General features: G+C 31.6%; 1 protein-coding gene across 6 annotated transcripts in view; it reads left to right on the forward strand.

The window, feature by feature from the left end:
- Positions 1-21,216, forward strand: part of LOC106677050 (glycogen debranching enzyme) — a 32,712-nt gene that overhangs the window by 2,878 nt on the left and 8,618 nt on the right. For 5 of the 6 annotated variants that reach the window (XM_014414730.3, XM_014414729.3, XM_014414731.3 and 2 more), the window contains 22 exons: positions 1,431-1,540; positions 3,009-3,183; positions 4,863-5,052; positions 5,331-5,465; positions 5,602-5,820; positions 6,618-6,859; positions 8,167-8,310; positions 8,388-8,456; positions 8,537-8,725; positions 9,941-10,070; positions 11,131-11,254; positions 11,477-11,736; positions 12,298-12,426; positions 12,605-12,795; positions 13,880-14,080; positions 14,690-14,877; positions 16,059-16,196; positions 16,697-16,826; positions 17,365-17,534; positions 17,888-17,990; positions 18,829-19,051; positions 20,876-21,023. In XM_014414730.3, coding sequence (XP_014270216.1) covers positions 1,431-1,540; positions 3,009-3,183; positions 4,863-5,052; positions 5,331-5,465; positions 5,602-5,820; positions 6,618-6,859; positions 8,167-8,310; positions 8,388-8,456; positions 8,537-8,725; positions 9,941-10,070; positions 11,131-11,254; positions 11,477-11,736; positions 12,298-12,426; positions 12,605-12,795; positions 13,880-14,080; positions 14,690-14,877; positions 16,059-16,196; positions 16,697-16,826; positions 17,365-17,534; positions 17,888-17,990; positions 18,829-19,051; positions 20,876-21,023 — 3,608 coding nt within the window. Of the gene's footprint in view, positions 1-319; positions 418-1,430; positions 1,541-3,008; positions 3,184-4,862; positions 5,053-5,330; positions 5,466-5,601; positions 5,821-6,617; positions 6,860-8,166; positions 8,311-8,387; positions 8,457-8,536; positions 8,726-9,940; positions 10,071-11,130; positions 11,255-11,476; positions 11,737-12,297; positions 12,427-12,604; positions 12,796-13,879; positions 14,081-14,689; positions 14,878-16,058; positions 16,197-16,696; positions 16,827-17,364; positions 17,535-17,887; positions 17,991-18,828; positions 19,052-20,875; positions 21,024-21,216 lie in introns of those variants that run through there. The other variant, XM_067050392.1, reaches the window with a different exon arrangement.

Raw genomic sequence — 21,216 nt, forward strand, 5'->3', positions numbered from 1 at the left:
AGGTTCAGAGGTGCAGCAGTACTTTGTACACGGCCACAATAACAGTATAAATAATTATCTATCACTGCTGGATTTGAACTGTATATTTTATATTTACAACATTAAATTATGTCGTAATTATAAAGTAAATTTAAATGTAATTTCTTGTTCCTTCATCCATAATAAATGTTTCCAAAGGTTAAACTAATAACGTCCATGTAGTAAACTTGCTTTCTGGAGTATGAATTTGCATTAATTAGCCAAAATATACTTCCAAATAATGCCAACAGATAATATAAATAACATTCCCTAGGTCAACAACAGATTACTCCCATAGCTTCCACATCAATACAGCTTCTGGAATTCAACCATTGGATACTCAAGGCGCCAAACACACACAAACACTAGTGGTCTGTGCTGGATAGTTGTGACTGCTATGTAAAATATTCAGACATATAATTCTTTTTTTATTTTTATATATCGTTTGCTTTAATAGTTGCAATTTTTTAGTTTTACAATTTAATATATTAATTGTTTGAGAGTGATTAATATTAATAATAACACCAACTACCAATGATACAATTTAATTAACATTATTTAAAAAGATAATTATTGTATACATATTTATGCACACACAGACATTTTTTCATTACTTCTTATCCGATTTGTTCATAGACTTGGCTTACTTTGTGATAGCCCAACTAGCTTTGGAACTCCCCCGATAGAGAAATATATCCCAAATAGAGAAAGTAACCCTAATATACAATGCTATCGTTGCTTTGTTTTGTGTATTATGTCATGGTTTTTATCTTTTTTTTTTTTTTTTTACACAATCCTGATGAGGGCTTACTATTTAAGCCAAAATGTTGGCACAAGTAACATAAGTCTTACTTATTAGTGTTCTTCTCTCCACTGACCGCTCCCTCTCTCCCAACCTAATCCTTATGATAATTATTAAAATGTTATCGTTTTTATAAGTCTTCAATTAAAGTTTTTTTTTTTAGACGGTAGGGACCAGCCATACAGAAAATTAGATGCTCAAATTCCATTAAAGTACCACATTTTAGCTACATAGCTATACCTCCAATGAATTATATATACTGCTAAATCTGAGTTGATATTCTTATTGTGGTTGATAATAGTTGAATACTTTTAAATCTATGATGATTTTTTTCTCTACATTTATTTTTTCCAAATTACTTCTATAAATAATTTGATTGTTTGTAAATATTATAAAATGGTTGTATCAAGTTGAAATTAAGTTTCATCAGTATTCATATATGCTGATCTTTGTACCTGTTATCATTCATGGTATTTGTATTTGAATTAAGGTTTATTTGTTTAATGTACTTGTGGATTCAGAAAAAATAGTTTAAAATTGCCCTTGTAAAGTATTTATTTGCATGCATTGAACACATTATAATCCATTTCTTAATTTTTTTTTTAAATAGCTATGAAGATATTCTATCCATAGAAGTTATAATGAAGCCCGGGAATTCGTATTTTGTCGAGCTTAACCGCGGGGAACATTTGGAAACATCTCTCTTCAGTGTAAAAAAAGGTAATAAGAATTAAAAATAAAAAAATATTGGGGTTTTCATATAACCTTTGTTAACTATATTAAGCGTGTTAATCCTTGGTCTGGCCATTATCTTGCCTATTTGAGAAAATACATGATACCTTTCTTGAATTCTGACTGGGAAGGTACTATATAGTGAAAAAGTAAGTTTTATCATATTGTTTCACTGATTTGATGAACTCTTTTCGTATTGCCTTATAATTTTTGATGCGTTACATCTTAACTTTTGTTTATATGATAATGAAAATAGAATTTTGCATTTATTTGATGAAGAAATCGTGATTTCAATTAATTATTTTTGAGAATAATTATTATTGTATACTTGTATAGCCTTATGTATCGTAAGATTAAAAATATCGTCTGATTAGACTAAAATAAGTATGCTATGTGACTACCAACGTAATGAAGTTGGGCAGCACAACTTTGTATTTTAATAAAGTTTTTCCTCCTGTGCAGTACTGTACAAAGTTCTGAAGGTCGAGTTTGGCACATTCCGAGCATATTTTATTCATTTTTTGGCTTATTAGAGTCATGTAGTGACAATTTTACCACAGAAGGGCTAATTATTTCATAAATATATATACATTATATTCCATGAATATAAATAACCTTACTTTCCCAAGTAACACTTAGGCACATTTAGCAGGTTAGAACAGCTGGGTCATTAACTCAAAATTTGTGCTAACTGTTTAGTGTGATAACACACTTAGCATTTCGATGGCCTAAAATGGAAACCTCGGTTCTCAAAAAAAAAACTTAAATTTATAAAAGGAAGATGGTGTATGTGTTATATTTTCTTTAATATTATTTAATTTTTCTTTAATTTACTTTGTTCATTTTTATATAAATTTTCACATGTTTTAAATAATTTTTAACCACGCCTCGTTTATTTTTATTTTATCTTATCTTATTCTCTTACTCTGTTACTTAATTTTAATTGTTTGTATCTTTTTTAGCCCTGATGAAGTCCTGCAACGAGGGACAAAAATATGGGTCATAATAAATTGCTTATTTTCTATTTGAGTTATTTTGTGTGCACCCGGACTATCTTCCTTTTATATTAATTAAACATTATCAATTAATGAACTTCGAACTTAAATTTATATCAACTTAAAACTTAAATATTATGGCTACTGAGAAAGATACAATACATGAGTGTGAAAAAAAAAATCTTACTCGTACTGTGCTCTATCAAAGGAGAATGAAACCTGATATCTTTCTCAGTAGCCATAATATAGTTAATATAAATTTAAGTTTTTTTTTATTTTTGAGGTATAATTTGAGAGGTTTTATTCTAGGCCATCGATTTGGGACTAGTGGCATGAAAACTCCTCACTCTACAATAATTATTGAAGAAGGATTAATCAATGGATTTTTATATAATGATTAATACATATTTATTAATTTGAGACTCTGATGTTATCTAATTAGTTATTTTGATTGCTATCAGGTGATAAGGTGATATTCAAAAATGGACCTAGCCTCTACGGTGAGCATGTAAAGGTCTACACCGAACTGCCAAAAAAGGGTAGTTTTTTCTTAAGAGGATCCTACCATCATGACCGGGAGGTAACCTGCTGGTTACCTGGAGCCTTCCGTTATTATTTTACTATAGGAACTGATAGGTGAGTTGGAGTTTTACCATAAATGTTTCTTAATTTTAATGCTCTTCTTAACATTTTTCTCTAGGCTTCTCTCTTGACCTTTTCCCTGCTTCTCCTCTTCTTGTTGTATTATATGACCTTTGCATTATTTTCAGCCTATGTCCAGTAAAAGCAATGAAATATTAGTGAATACCTTTAATAAGTCATGTTGCCACATAAGATAAGTTTGTACCTTGCCATTGATACTTGTCCTTTGCCAAAGACATTCTCAAGAAAAAATTACTAAATTCTGTAAACCACTGCTTAAGGTTGTTAATATTAATCTACAAACTTGTTTTTTAAACTTTTTAATATTTATTTTTACATATATTTGTTAATTTTTATATCTATTTGTTATTTATTCTTATGAATACATTTATATATCTATCACCACTTTTATTTATTAATTGTATCAATTATTCTTTTAACGTCACTTTGGGTTGAAAGAGAGAATATGAAGGAAAGGAGAAAAAAAAGGAAGGATTATCTAAAAAAAATATATATCCATATAAAATTTTTAAAAAAAAATAATCATCAAAAAGGAAAAAAAAAAAGATTAAACAACTAAACCAATGAACAAAAAAAAATCATATTCTATTATTATATATTGTTACTTGTTTTTTTTTCGGCCAAGACTCCCATTGGAGTTCTATACTGCCTAACCATTGTTGTGGGTTAAAGTTTTTCATTTTGTGGGACCGCCACTCGATGAAAAAAGTTAATGCTCCAGGCCTGCCTGCACCTTTGATTCGAACTAGCACCGCCAATAGACATCAAATTGGTAAGACTGTGTCTTAACCATTGAGCTACGGGCGGCCCGTGTTACTTGTTATGCCTATGTATTATAAGATTAAAAAAATTGTCCGATCGGATTAGAATAAGTATGCTATGTAGCTGGCAGCCCAATGAAGCTGGGCAGTATATCTTTGTTGTTTTTAATAAAGTTTTTCCTTTACTAATTTTTTTGTGCATGCAGCTCTTTCACATCTTTGTTAATTCTGTCTATCCGTCTGGTTTTTGGCCTCCCATGTGATCTCTTGCCCTCCCATGTGATCTCTTCCCCTCCCATGTGATCTCTTGCCAATTATACTCGCATTCATTGTTATGTAGAAGCGTCTTAATAGATCGCTTCTAGCGATATGTCCTACCCACCTTAATCTCTTCACCTTCATATCATGAGATATTGACTGACTAGTCTCTGCAAGCAGTTAACTTTAAGTTTTTCTCATCCATGTGTTAAGGCTCTGATCCCAGAATCTCTTGATTTTGCTTTCTAGGGTACCTGTTAGAGCCCAGGTCTCACAGCCGTTTATCAGATTAATATTTTTCAAAAAGTATATCGTTAAATATTAAATTACTTGTATATATATATTTTTTAAAATTTTGTAACCCTGGAAAATATCCCCATTAATACTGTACAAATTACCATTCTGTATTCACTGTTCTTGCATTCTATGCCTATTTACTGAACGTAACCATGGGAATATGGAGTTTTGACTATATAAATCATGATATTCCCATAATATTATAAATTTATCCAATTTGTTGAAATTGTATTATTTAAGATAAAGGTATATTCTTGATTAATTAATTCCATGATAGCAGATGGTCTGTAATAATTTATTGACAGTATCATGTTGAGCGAATTCTTTGGATTTCAGGAAGGAAGTCGGCTCTGGTTATATTAATGTTGAGCCAGAGATCCTATTAGGAGACGAGCCAATACCTTTAGAATGCATTCAATGCGTGACTGTCCTGTCAAAGTGCCTCGGACCGCATGCAGGTTGGCTTGACAGGCTAGCTCCTGCAAAGGACAGTGGATATAATGCAATTCACTTCTCACCTGTCCAGGTAACTTGTTATTTATGTTTGCTTAGTATCGTCATAGCTTGTAGATAAAATCAAGGTGAAGTGAACTACCTTTTTTTAAATTATGACTGGGAGCAACATGTTTAATTATATCCTATTTATTAATAGTAATTTTTGCAATTATCCACTACAAACGAGAAACTGATTGTCATTTTATATAATAGTATGATTTATATATTTATTTTAATTGGTCTTCATTATATTTTATTTTTTAATGCATTGCATAGTTGTGATAATTTTTTATTCTTTTTGTCGACTAGGAACTTGGTAATTCTGGGTCCGGCTATTGCCTCCGAGATCAGCTAAAACTGAGTCCTTCATTTGCCGAAGACCAGAATCCTATGTCTTGGGAACAGTTGTCAAAAATTGTTTCTACATTGAGGACGGAATGGAAGGTTTGTCTTGAATTTTTAATAAAGAATGTTGTTTGTCTATTCTATTGTTGTATATGTCTATAATGTAAAAATAAAGTTTATTGGATTATACTTAAAATGTCAGATTTATAACTAATGGCTTCTGATTGATTGGTAGATGCTGACAGTTTGTGATATAGTGCTCAACCATTCTGCCAACGAGAGTCCATGGCTGCAGCTCCATCCAGAGTGTACATACAACCTCGAGAACAGCAAACACTTGCGGCCTGCATATTTGCTTGACGCAGCCCTAGCCGTTACTAGTAAGACTATAGCTTCTGGAGTTCTCGAGTCGTATGGAATCTCATCTTACATAACTACTGAAGGCAACCTGGATGTATGTTCACCACTTTCTCTCTTATTTACAATTAATTGTATTCTTTACTATTTACTGAATATATTATTGGGTCATTTTATATGGAATGTCCGTTTTTATTATTCCAAAGTGGGATTAGTGGACTTTTGTTGTTTACTACGTTTATGTTTACACATTATAATTTATATTTTGTTATATTTATTATTAGTATTTATTTTACATTGGGGGCGACAGTAGCAGCATGGTAACGTGCCTGTCTACCAACCCAAAGGTTGTGAGTTTGAGTCTCGGCCCTACCCAGGATTTTTTCAAGCATATCTATCTTTATACATTACTCACTCACAAAAATAGGCGTGGGAGTGACAAACCCACCCAATGAAAACCACATCAAGAAACGGGCAATGTATTTCCATAGTACATTGCGTGCAGCCTTGGACCTCCAAGGTCTATCTTGCCTACAAAAAAAAACTATGGAAGAGAACAAGCCATAGTTAAGTAATAGAACAAATGGTTTAAACAGAAAAAGTTTCCATGTAAAATTAAGATTAATTATAAGTATGACAAAATATAATATTATGAATGATTAACAATAGTTAGTAATTTTACTTAAGTAGTTTTTTTTTTTGTATTAATATTTTATTATTTTAGCAAGACTGCAGTCATAGAAATACTACATACACATAGAAGTACAATATGATTATTTACTTAAGAAGAATATTATTTTTAAAACTACTACTTTTTTTTTTTCATTAAATAAGTAATATTGCATATTACTTCAGAGACTATACTTATGCATTACTTCTTTTATGTTATGTTAGGCCCTCCGCTTCCACCTGGCTACTAGAGTGATCCCACAACTGAAGCTGCATGAGCTATTTATGGCAGATGTCCGTTCTTATGTCAGCAAGTTTCAGGACATGGTTAGTCAGAACGAACCTTCAAGAAGGGCAGAGTCGGGTGATGAGCCTTTGATGCTGAAGATTATACAGGACCCAGAATATCGAAGGCTTGGATCAACAATTGACTTGAATCTGGCTGTTTCTTTGTTTAATATTTACAGGTAGGCTTATTGAAAATAAGGGCTAGTGATCATACTTATTAAGGTACGAATTATCTATTATTTGTTATATATTGCTTTCACTTACTTATATGTGGAGCACGAGAGTTGGGGTTAATAAATACTTAGAAAATTCCAGAGATGACGCTTGTAACATTAGAAAGTTTTTTTATTAAGTATCATAAACCATTACTATGCAATAAAAACATTAACTTGCTAAACAGGTCTGAAAGGGTAATTCTGAGGAGGATTTTGGGGTTAAGGATGGTAATTGGCGAAGAAGGGAAAATGGTGAACTGTTTGGGCTCTACAAGAAATGTAGCATCTCGTATATCAGGATACGGAGGCTTAAATTGCTTGGCCATGTGATCAGGATGAGAGAGGAAAGAGTGGCTCATAAATTGATTCTTAGATGCTTAACCCTACGTCAGAGTTTATGGAGAAGAAAAACCTTTTATATAAATTAAAAAAAAAAAAACTATCTTATAAAAACAAAAAAAAACTAATAAAACTTATGGATTGAATTTAAATTGTCTAAATTTAATGTACAAAGCAAAAAAAAGTTTATTACAGACCACAAAGAGTCTCTTGTTCTCTAGTCAGAACACAGGTTTGTCGGCTAACTCCTTATTTACCACCATCTCATCTTTCTCAGAAACATCAAGACAACACCTGACAAATCCTTGCAACTCATGATGGGCTAGAATGTCCAAGTATCATATACATGTACCTCCTTACTCACACTATCCCCTATTACCACTCCTTTCTCCCCTCCACTGTTCCCAATCTAAGCATATATCCCCTATCTATCTATGTAGATATTTGCCAGTGTTTTCATCGTACACTGTTATGACAATAGTCACTTTTTTCACTTTCACTTTCCTATATATGAAAATATAGAAAGGGGGAGTACTGTCATCTTTAATAATAATGAAATTTATTTGTTTCACAAATAAATTTCCTGCCTCCGGGTCATAATAAACATTATTGTGTTATTATTATGATATGGAGGCTGGAAAGAAAGATTATAATAAAGACATTTTTCTTTAAAATGAACAAGAATTCATTTCAACTCAAGGATGTTTCACCCTTATCCACTTACTAGTCAGTGAACTATCCGCTATACTACATATGAAATATTAACAGATAAAAGATATAAATGTTTTATTAATTTTTAATCAAAGTAGGGTTGTAAGTAAGAGCAGTATGATGTGTGTCCCACATCAGATGTTTTAATTTAAATTTATTTTTATTATTGCTTACAATTAATCATTTTGAATATATATATAAAAGACCATATTTGAACATAGGTCTGATTGTTATGACGAGGACACGAGAAGACGTCGTTGTGCTGAGGCCTTCAAAGTGTGCCTTGAGGAATTGAACGCAAAGATTAGATCTGAAATAGAATCCCATTTAGCTGCTGCAGTTGAGGCATGCATAGCTTCTGTTCGGTAAATGTTTTTGTCATTTTATGTCATGATTCATTAAGTAACAACCTAGATAGTTTTTAATTTTATTTTTCTTGTAGCTATTTTAGAGTACAAGAAAACGGGCCAAAACTAGGGCAAGTGAATGATGAAAATCCCCTTTTCCCGAGGTAACTACCAATGGTTTTTAATTATTAATGTATTGTTTTATTTATGTTTATAATTTCTAAATAAAATATCCATTTTGTAGATACTTCTTCAGCAATGGCCTTGATGACGATAATGCCGAGACATTGGTGTACGGCGACAGTGCAAAAATGATCTGGGCTCACAATGGTTGGGTAATGAATTTTGATCCTAATATGGACTTTGCTCAAGAGGGATCTCACATCTATTTGAGACGTGAGCTCATTCCGTGGGGAGACAGTGTCAAGCTAAGGTTTGTTTCTTTTCATTCTAGTTACATTTGCTTGTTAATTATTTATTATTATTTTATACAGTATATTCCTGATAAGATGGTCACGGTGTCAGTTAAAAAATAAACAAAATAGGAGAAAAACCTATTGGTAATCAATGTTTCATCCCACTTTGCAGATCTTCATCAGAGCTAAATGAAAACAAGATATAAACATAAAGTATGATGAGAATATACTTACAAACTAATATAATTAAGATTTATGAAAAAACAAAGTAAACTAAAAAATATAAATATGAATGAATAGAATTGAAAATGTTTCATTGTAGAAATAAATAGATAAATAATAATTAATAGAAATATTATCAAATATAGTAAAATTATAATATGGAAAGAGTGAGGATGTAAATGCGGTGTAATTACATATTGAAGGAAATAAGATAAATGTAGGTATAGTACATCTAAGGTGAGTTTGCCTGTGGGTAAAGAGTGGCAAACAGTCTCCTGCCGACCCCTACTTTTCTGTCTTCTCTCCACTCAGTCAACTGGACTTCCTCTCCTAGAAGTTTTAAAATGCAAAAATAAAAAAAAAAAAAAAAACTGAAGGAAAATTGTAATAATAATAAAATAAAAAAAATTAGAACATTTGTTTATACTAACGTTTTGTTGTAAACTTCGTTCCTCATAAGGAGGGGTTTGTCATGGTGAGGAGGGATTTAGATGTAGTATTAATAGATAGATAGTAAATACACAGATAACCTGAATCCTGAAAGATAGAGAATGAGCGGGCTGGCCATGGCTCAGGTGGTTGAAGCGCAGGTTTTTGCCATCTGGGAACTTTGGTGGTGCCAGTTTGAATCTGGCCTGGGGTGTCAACTTTTATCATTTCTGTGGCAATCCCACGTAATGAAAGCTGACCTCCAACCATGGTAAGAACAGCTTGTTTATCTCTAGATAACCCATTCCCCCTTTGCAGGATTTTCAAAAGGAAGGAAAACGAAAGAATAATTCTTTGATCTACACTATTGATTCTTTCGCTTTCCTTAATTTTGAAAGCCCTGCAAAGTATGGCAAAACATTGGCTGAAAATAAATAGTTTATTTACTATCTGAGTTATTTAGACCGCACCCAGATCATCTTCCTTTTATATAAAAGTTAATACAAATATCTAATAGATAATTATTGATTGTTTTCATTATAGAGTGATGAATAATACATTTACGTCAATATTACTTTTAGATATGGAGAAAAGGAAGAGGATTGCCCATTTCTTTGGTCTCATATGAAGGAATACGTTGAGCAGACTGTGGAAGTGTTTGATGGGGTGAGGCTCGACAATTGCCACTCAACACCAATTCCTGTTGCACAGGTCTGTTATCTCTATATATATATTTTTGGCTATATTTTTGATTAACATTATCCCTACTTGCTATTAATGACTATAGATAGGATTTTGTTAAAAATCTAAAATATGTATAAGAAGTATTTACAATATTCAATCATTTTCTTACATTTAAGTCAGTTTAATTAAAAAATGTATATAGTGTAGTAATTTTTCATATTATATGAAGTCGATCTAAGAGAATATTGATAGAAATAAGATAGATTGAAATATTATTAAATATATAAAATAAAAATAACATAACAATAGATATGTATAATTAGTAGATATAACAGATTAGTACAGTTTCCTCGCTATTTCTGTGAATACATAGTTAAATATATTTTAAGGCCCAATAATTTGTCATTTAAAAAAATATAATGGATGAGCCGTTTTTTAAAATAGCAATGTTAAGAAAAATGCTTTATTTTATGAATTAACGAAAGTAGTGCGTGGAATTTGATAAAATAGATTTGATGCCTACTTGCATATTTTTAAAAAAAATTCCTATATTATAATCTCTAAATAGGATTAAAAATGGTAGATTTGACTACTATAGTATATAATTTGTTCCTAGATTCAGTATGTCGTAAGGAATTACTACTTCACGTACAACATCTATAGAAGGAGGTAATTTATTTGTGCATGATCATGCTTCAACACTAGATTTTTCCTTAATTAAGGGTAGTCACTTTATGAGGCTGGGCAGACCTCGGATGTCTCCCTGAACCCACAGGTTGACTCACAGCTACAGTAACATAATAAATAATTATCTGTGACAGCTGAATTCAAACCCGGGTCCTTGGAGTTAGTAGAACAGTGCCTTATCGACTGAACCACACTGCTTCCTCAAGCATTATAAAAGTTCGTTTTATGGTTTCTAATTAAACTGATTTAAATGTATATTTGGATAGCTGCTTCCAAAAATTTTTAGAAATAATTTATAATAAAGTAAAATAATTACTATGATTTTTTTTATAATTTTCTTATTATTTTTTTTTAATATGATCAAAAAGAGGATATTTATAATTTTTTTTTTTCTTTTCAGTATCTGTTGGACGCTGCTCGTAATATTAGGCCTGATTTATATGTTGTAGCCGAGTTGTTCACCAATTCTGATCTTACTGATAATGTATTTATGAATAAATTGGGTATCACGTCATTGATAAGAGGTTAGCATCATATCTCTTGATTATTTTAAATTTCAGATTATGGATTTAAAGCTTCTTATTTTATTATTCTGCGATGTCATCATGTGGTGTGGCATTGCCTACTCTTGATAGGCATTAAGAATTAATAAAGTTTGACATCAATATGTTGCTGTGTTTTTTATATAAGATAGGAAAGTTGATAGAAGTATAGCAAGTTTATGAATTTGTGTTACTTTATTACAGAGTGTATGTCTGGTTGGGACTCGCACGAGGTCGGCCGTCTGGTGTATAGATATGGTGGTGATGTTGTCGGCTCCTTGCTCAGCGAGACGAGGCGGCCACGCAAACTTGCACCAGCTTTATTCCTCGACATGTCGCATGATAATCCTCATCCTATAGAGAAGAGGACTATTTACGATGTCATTCCTTCTTCTGCTTTAGTAGCAATAGCAGCTTGCGGTACTGGATCAACTTTCGGATACGACCAGCTGGTACCACATCAGGTATTTTGGTTACGTTACCCTTTTTTCATTATCATAATATTGTTGCAGTTTTTTTATTACTCAAACTTTATCTTATGAATAATTTCTTACGAGTTTACTAATCTAATATATTTATTAATTAATTGTTTGAGAGTAGTTTGTATTATTGTATGTTTTGTAAGTGAATAGCCATTTCATAAAACTTAAATGAAACTGTTATGATATTAATTTGATGTTTTTTTAATTTGATATTGGTTTTTGTTTTTTAAGATTATATGACATACGCAATTAACCTACAAATGAATGACATTTCTTAAATGAATTGTGATAAATCAATAATAAGGTTCTCTCTCTGTTCTTGGCCTAAGTGCCGAAACGGAGGATTATTCCTCATGCTTATTAAATTATAATTTGTCACTTCTCTTGATATATTTCTAATTAAGATATTTTTTCATGCTTAAAAGCGAGGAGTCAAGAGGTAAATAATATGATTAAAATCATTTAGAAAGGAAATAAGACCATATTATTTCTCTATATTGAATCGATATTGGATTTCATTTACAAAATAATGTCTGTTCCTAGGTTGATGTGGTAAAAGAAGAGAGGCTATACATGGCCAAGTCAGATGCAAGGTTCTCTAAAGGTATCATGGATGTGAAAAAAGCCTTAAACAAACTTCACTTTAGTCTTGTAAAGGACGGCTTCTCCCAGGTAATTAGAGCCTTTTTTGTAAACTTTTCCATTTTGTTTCTTATAGAATTAGGGAATAGATAAAAATATTTAAAAAAAAAAACTTTTTGAATTGATCACTAAGTATTGAAAAAGGATTTAATTGTAGATCAATTAAAAATGTTTTTTTTTATTATACATCTTCACTTTTTGTTTAAAGGTTTTCGTGGACCAATTAACAAGAGATATAGTTGCCGTGACAAGATACAACCCCCACACAATGGAATCGGTGATACTAATTAGCTATACAGTGTTTTCGAACCCGGACCCTGCTGCCTCAGGATCTGGCCATGGTATTACGATTCCTGGGATGGCCCACTCTGTTCTTTTACAAGCCCGATTAGTCTACAAGTAAGTTGGATTTAATTATTTTATCACTTTTTTTTTCTTTAGTTAGCATCCCAAATTTCAAAGCTTTATGTCTTTACGATGGTATTCTCTTTTCTACATTCTGAACTTGAAGCTACTGATGGCAGCATATGAAATTAGCAAGTCACTAAAGGGCTCATGTTGTTGCATATTTAAGTGGAAGTGTATGGGTAGAGTCCTAAGGGACAAAAGTATGAGTTGGAACTCTCCAAAGACAGGAGGTTTTTAAAAACTTAGTTTTGTTGTTAGATACCCATGGTGTTGTTTTTGTTATTATTATTTATTTATTGGGACTGAGAGTATGTGGACTGGAGACTGTTTTGCTTAATGTAGTTATTTAGTGTGTGAATTATAATCCACAAGTGAGAAGGCAAAAATACAATTAGAAAAAAAAAACACTTCAATTTTATGTAAAGTATTACTATATTATTGATGATAGAGGGAGTGGAGATGATGTCATGCCAAGCAACAGAAATGGCAAGTGATAGCCAGAAACAGTTGCCAGATGCAAAAATCTTAAAACCATAAATGATATAGTATCAAAGAAAGTGTAAGAAATAGTAGCCTTGAGGCGATTGGAGAGTCGATAGAGGTGGTCTATGAACAGAAGAGGGATTAGGTTTCCCCAACCCTAAATAAGGCACAAGATATGTTTGAGGACTTGAGAATATCAAAAGAAGAAAACATCCTCCATCAAGTAGCAAGGAAAAGGACTGAGGAAAGAAGGAAGGATGTTTTTAACAGATTAAAGAGAAGATAGAACCAAGTCTATCAGGGGTACTCCCAGAAGAAGAGTAATAGTAAGTATGAGGGATGACATTGGCTCCGATGCTGCAGAGGTTGATCAGCCAACGCTTCTGATGCTGAAATCTGGCACCTCGACGGATGAGTGGAAGAAGATGGAGGGGAAATGCAACTCTCGATCTGGAAGAAGAGGAAGGAGGCTAATTCATGTTAATGTATTTTTATTTATTACCATTTTATCCATTGTTAAACTTTAAATTGTTATTATGATAGCCAAATGATTAATTTTTTTAAATATTTTTTATACCTAATCATTTTTTAGGGCTGAGAAAGACAAATATGTCATGCCAACAGCTAATAACAGATTCAGCGATTCTATCAATGGTCTAACTGATTATGAAGTTTTAATATCAGAGAGGGTTAGCATCGACAACTGCCCAATGCTCCAGGCAACTCCGACTGGCTTATCCGTGCGCCTCAACCTCACAGACAATTTCAAGCCAGGCTCCGTAGTCGTGATCAGGTAATTATAATGTATTTTATTTTGATTATCTATGTAATATTGTCGAAAACTAACTGGATTTGCTTAATGTATGTTGCAATCTCTTTTTGTTGTATTTAGATTTATATATTTAATGATAAATAAAATGTTTTACAATTGTTTTATTTAAAGTCAAAGAAAAATTCACAGAAATTGAACTGGCATCCTCAATTTATAAGAATTCATCTTGTTCCTCACCCTCTTTACATCTATAATGTTTGCTCTTTCTGGCTATGGTCTTCGTTCGTCAATGGTCCATATTTTGTAAGGCTGGCACCTCAAAAACTTAGGACTATTATCACCACCAAATTCAACTTCTGGCAGAAAGAATGTGTTAAAATAATTGAAATATGATTGCTTATATTTTGAAGAATAAATTTCATATCTATATTTTACATAAAAGTTTAAATAAAAGCTATTTTATGCACAAAGAGTATTATAACTACCTATTACTCTGTTTTTACTCCCAGGAACATCTACTCCTCCAGTTTAGTTACCGAATATTATACTTATATACTTCTTTACTACTGATGAAATTTGAACTTAGTAATTATTTAAATATCCAACATTAATAAATATGGAAAATTACAGAGTTATCAGCCGTAATAGTAGTAGAGCTGCAGCAGAAAGGCTGAGAACTAAATCACTTGAAATTGAGAAGGCTGTGTTTCGATTGGGACTAACTGATATAAACTTTGCCCTCTTCCGATGTGATGGAGAAGGCGGTTCAGTCTACCATGTTCCTGGCTATGGCAACCTCGTCTATCAAGGACTCCAGGGTAAGTTTTTACACCTTTATTGAAATTAAGAATTTGACTTTTATCTTTAAAACAAAAACACTATTATGTGGGTTAAAGACTGATGTACTTATGTATTAGCCATACTGAAACTTGTGTGCCATAACCCGATACAATTAATATGAATGGCGACTGGAAACTGTCTTAGTGGAACTGGGCTGGAACATGAACAAACTTTTACTACTACTGTTTTTATTTCACGCTTTCCATTATCTTCCTACTTACTGTTATATTAAAAAAAAAAAACACAATTTTTCCCAGTATGAAATTGGTGAATGACACAATCTTCCTTATTTAAATATATTAGTTTATTTCACAGACAACGACATTTCGAGGTTATCCCCCATCTTCAGGTTGCTAGAAAACAAACTCAACAAGATTTAACATATGCTTACAACATTACTACTATATCACATTATTCATTAAACTTTTTACCTGATTAACTTTTTTATATATAATGTATAATAATTAACTCCTTATTTGTCATTATATGCTAATATTGAATATATCATTGTCAATTATTAAAAAACTTTTTATAATATCAACTATTATACATTTTTAATCAAGGAGAATAATTACCTTCCTGAAGGTTATCTTTCATTATGATAACAATAATCTCCTACCTCTATTTCCACAAAGATGAACAATCTAACTAAATCTAACAATTTATTAAAAACAATTTTTATATAATAACAAACAACAAAGATTAAATAAATTTGAATTCTATAAAAATGCGCAAAACTAAAATGTTAATTTATTTATAATGTCTATATAATGTGTGCATAAAGTTTTAGTATCTGTTTTAAAATTAATTGCTTTGCCAATGTTTTTAGTAATGTGTACTAATTCTATTATTTTTCTATTCTTACTATGCTTAACTATATGTAATATTTCTGGATTATTGAAATCGAATTAATGTTTATATTTAATACTATGTTGTGCCAGTGCTGTAATATTGATGTTTTTTATATTTTTAATTTTTTTTTTTTATATTGTATCATTCACCAATTTCATATTAGTTTCTAGAAACTCTTCCAGTAGAAGATCATTAATTTAATAATTTTTCCTTTATCATTCCGATCATACCGATCATATAATTTCTTTTCTCATTGTAATTATCATATATTATGAATGATCTTATGATAAAACTGTTTTTATTACAGGTGTGATGTCATTATTAGAGGAAATCGCTGCAAAGGATGACCTCGGACATCCACTTTGCGCTAACTTACGAGCCGGTCCTTGGCTTGGAGATTTCATGGTCAACAGACTGAAGTCCAGGCCTTCAACAAATTATCTAGGTATATAATATTACAGTTTTGAAGCAGCTTAGTTTTAAGCTTAGAATAATCTCAATTAGTAAGTAAATTTTAATGAAATATTGAAGGAATAGCTTAGCTTAGCTGTTAAATTCATTAAAAAATATTTCATTATCTACGAGATAATTAAAGAATCATTGGCTACTCATCGGTAATCAAAGAACATTATGATAGGAAAACATCCCACTTCCTATGATAGGCCAAAATGTCCTTCCCTGAGACATCACAAGCTTGTCGCATCGGAATTTCGATTGTTAGATTATCAAGATTATACTCTACTTTCTTTATGTTTTAACAATGAACAACAGCACATTTAAATTAAAATTAGTATAATTTCATTAAGGGTAATGACTATGTATGTCTGCATGTCTTTTTTTGGTTAAAACCGTTTATTACAGTTATTATAATCTTTTTTTTTATGGTTAGTATTTCTTATTTAGTTATTTTTCTTTATAATTCCTTTGCATGTATTTTGACGGTAGGTGACCTGATCCAGAAAGAACTAAAAAACATTTCGGAGCTGCCGACTGGAATAAGGCCTTGGGGTTACTACAAAGTCTTCTCTCAGGTTCATAGCGTTTTGGTTTCAAGAGCTCTCTCTCTTTTATCCACGTCAGTATTTAATTTTACATATATTCAGTTGCATGTTCATTCGAAATCCCTTAGTCAAAATGTATTAGGCTTAAAACCTAAAACAAGCCCTGAGACTGAAAGAAATAACCTCCTATTGGATGTAAAACTTGATATATTTAAGTTTGAAGGAGTCCAAATTTAGTTTGAGTTATCAAATTTTTAAGATATTTGAGTTTATTGAGATATTGACTATGTGAGTTGATCAAGATATTAAATTTTTTGAGTATCAAGTTTACTGAAAATCATTTTTGGGTTATCGAGTTTTCAAAACAGATTTGCTTGTTTTGTTGACACAGTTCACAAGTGTTGAGGAACTTACAACTTAAAAATTTGAATGACTAAATTATTGTTAAGAGAGAAGTAGCCTGTAAACAAACTTAGGCGTTATCCTACCTAGATTCACAGAAATTCCCTAGTTACTCAGTCAAGTGTAGTTTAAAACAGATTTTTTTTTGTATAGATTAAAACTGTAAATCTGTAAATTTCTGAACAATGTGATATAAATTATTGTTAACAGGTTTGCCCAAGAAGGAGATGAATTAACAAGACTACTATCGTTGTGCTCAGTACAAATGGTAGCAGAGGTCTCTAGCCTGCCTCCTCTGTGCGAGAGCGTGTTGCACAGTAACACTGCGCTATCTAATGGCACTACTGACTACAATGCTTCTGTAGCTACTCTCGCAGCAGGTCTGTTTTAAAAATTGATAATACACTGGATATTGTTTATAATGACCTCCAAGGGACGAGACATATCTGATCATTTGATAATATTACACTTAAGGACAATGTTAATAGCGATAAGAGACACCATACTACTGCTGGAAATAGATCTAAAAAAAATCATTCCATTTAGCATGTAAGATAGGAACAGAGAGAGGCTTGTTTGAATTTTAAACCATATATCAATAGCTCACTCATTGATTTCTTTATGGGTAGAGTGATGTCATTTATTTATTGATTATATCCAAGCTTGTTATAAACTATATCAAGCGTACATAAGATTTATAAGCTAAAATATTAATTTAATTTATTGTAATTAGGACTTCCGCACTTCAGTAATGGTTTGATGCGCTGCTGGGGCAGGGACACTTTTATTGCCCTTCGAGGATTACTTCTGTTAGCCGGAAGGTATCACGAAGCCAGGTCAGTATCATCCTAGTAACATAATTTATCTTTTTGATTAATAATTTTTCACTGTTATGATAAATAAAATATAATCTAAATTTATGAGGATTAAACAGTATGATGAAAAAGTATAAAATTATTTTTTTTATTGCTGTTGACCGTAATTTGTCTAAGTTGTGGTTGTATTAATTAATTAAATTTATTTCTTAGACTGTAAGTACGTTGTTAAAGTAAATAGATTCATTAATTTTAATAAAAAAGAATATTTATTTTAATAACTATTCAATATAACATTCAAAGGTAATTATCAAATTTTATCGCACACTAAGGCACTATGAAGTGATAAAAACGAGAATAATAAATAAAGTATGTAAATGGTTTGAATAATTTTAAAATCTATAATTCAAACTATCAACTTCATACCTGGTCCGGAGGACCAGAATTGTACTTTAAATTCATTCTTTGGACAAATAGGTTGACGGGAAGTAACCATCTAAATTTAATGATATAGTAAAACATATTAAATGATTGAAAGAAACAATAATAACTGCCTTTGGCTCAAACAAAAAGAAGGTCTTATTTATTGAGTAAAATAAAATAAAACCTACATAAACAATTAATTGAATATTTGAGCTCAAAAACGAAAGAAAAGATTAATGTTATATAATCAAGAGGAATAGATTATTATGAAAGCACTTAAATTTAGGATGCACATAAAATATAAATTAAACAGTCCCTCTTTGTGATATAGATGGTGCACGCCACTTACAAACTAAATTTCACTTTAGAACCGTCTCTTGACATAAAATCTCTATAACCCATTAAAAAGTTGATTCAATATATTTTTGATGCTTAGGTGCCACATCTTGGGCTTTGGTGGTTGCTTGCGTCATGGCTTGATCCCGAATCTTCTGGATGGAGAAGGCCTGAACCCTCGCTACAACTGCCGAGATGCTGTTTTCTGGTGGCTGTACAGCATTAAGGAATACTGCCTACTCGCGCCAGCGGGCACAGACATCCTGAAGGACAGTGTTAACAGGCTATATCCTAAGGATGACACACCAAAGCCTCTTTTCGTTGTAAGTTTTAAAAAATATTTCATTTCCTTTGAGACACATGTGCGTTACATCTTTTGATTGTTCATAGTTTCAAAGCTGTAGAATTAATGTATGCAGTGGAACCTTGGTATAATGAATCTTAGGTACTTTGGCAAAGCATTATAATTGTTATATTCAATATATTGTTATATCCTCTATTTTGATTAATAGTTATTTTTTAAATATAAATGGTGTAGTTTAGTTTATCCCATGTGCTTCCATCAAAGAGCAAACTTATCGACTTAATCGTGTCTGATAAACTAACCAATTTCATCATTCAGAAGTAATGGAGAAAAAAAGCAAATTCATTTCAAATATTCAGGATGGTGGTGTGTGTCTGTTGAATTGCTGCTATGTTGAGATCGATTGAAATTTTTTAGAGATTTGTTATTTCTCTTTCACAATTATAGTACAAATTAATCTAGGAGAAAATAGAAGAAGAGAATAATTATCAATGAAATATTTAGATCATAGATTATTGCAAGAAAATTAAAACGGTTGTGCTACAATCAACATTTACATCGACTATCGAGGGGTTGGTAATGTTCAAAGGAAGAAAGCTCTCTCATAGATTGGGCCAGTGGTTGGCAGAGTGGACATCTCTTGGAGTGCCTGCCCACCTTTTGTCTACTGTTAGTGATAGCATTTTTGTTAGAAGACATGAAGAATCAACAGTTACTAAAGAAGATAATATAATTTGTTAGTTTGCTTAATTTTGGTTTAAACAGATTTGTAAAAGTAGTCATTAATTTACTTAAGTGTAATTGTATTCTGATTGTTAGAGAACCCACCCTGAGATAGATTCAATAGTATTAAATGATTTAAAACAAAATTCCCATATCTAGTTAACATTTAATTTATTCATTTAAACCTTGTCATAATCAAAGCTGTATTTTAGATCTGAAAATAATAACAGTCAAATTCCTTATAATTATTTTAATAAATTTTAAATATTACAATATAGAGGTTGCGAAGAGGTGTGTAGAAGTTACATTGCGAACATTTTTGTTCAGTAGTCAATAATTTCCATTCAATTTTCGTGCCACTGTTCCAGCGCCTCCGGAATTCTGTGAACCACATGATTCAATTTGAATAATTTAGTTGGCTGCTGTTAGAGCACTTTTCCCCTGCCTGGGACTCCAGGTCTGATTCACATCGTGGAAGCATCGCTGCTGTCTATGAAGCCCACCACAAGCTGCAACTTCTGACTGCTTCGACCATCACAAGTTAGACGCCTTGACCTCATCTTCATCATAAACGCCGGTGTACGCCTTGCAGCTAGAGGTCTGGAAGCTTCTATATTAACCGCCGCTTCATTCTGTAAGTTTTGTTTAATATCATAGATTTACCTCATCCCATGAGGACTGAATGAAGATTAACTGGTCGACACCGAGAACATTAAAGATACTAATTCCTTCCGCTGTACTCGCCTATAAATATAATTTAATGTATTATTCATTGTAAACCCAGGAGTGATTTTGATTTTCTTTAGTTTTAGTTTTTATTTTGATTTCAAAAACTTTCATGTATTTTATAATTTTTTTTCTTAATATACTTTTCACTGTAAATGTTCTATCCTGTTTCGTTTTCTTTTACCTCACCTACACCAAACAAATTTTTTATGAGAGGATTTTACATTTATTATATGGAGGTTTGTTTACATGCTCTTTTCTTTATATTGAGGTTATTGTTATATCATGGTCCCACTGTGTTATATCAAGGTTCCACTGTTATATCAAGGTTCCACTATGTTATATTGACTATTAAGAAAATGAGAATAGGAGGCTGATTATCCCTGAATTGCAGGAACAACCACTGAGTGATGTGATCCAGGAAGCACTGACCGTCCACTTTCAAGGCCTGGTATTTAGAGAGAGGAATGCAGGACATCAGATTGATGAGCATATGGTCAGCGAAGGTTTCGACAACCAGATCGGTATTCACCCTCAGACAGGTTTGTTTATACAGCAAAATATTTGTAATTTTAATCCAATTTGATCAAATGTTAACTCTTGAAACATTTTATTATTATAATAAGATATTTTATCTCTTAAATGAGATCTGGTCTCAGAATATTGAATATTTGTAGGTTCTTACTGTAATTATTCTTTATATTTTTAAATATTATAGTTTATTTCATTTTTTTT

Source organism: Halyomorpha halys, unplaced genomic scaffold (genome assembly GCF_000696795.3).
Source record: "Halyomorpha halys isolate HHAL.00 unplaced genomic scaffold, Hhal_1.1 Scaffold85.1, whole genome shotgun sequence".
NCBI classification, from domain to species: Eukaryota; Metazoa; Arthropoda; class Insecta; order Hemiptera; family Pentatomidae; genus Halyomorpha; species Halyomorpha halys.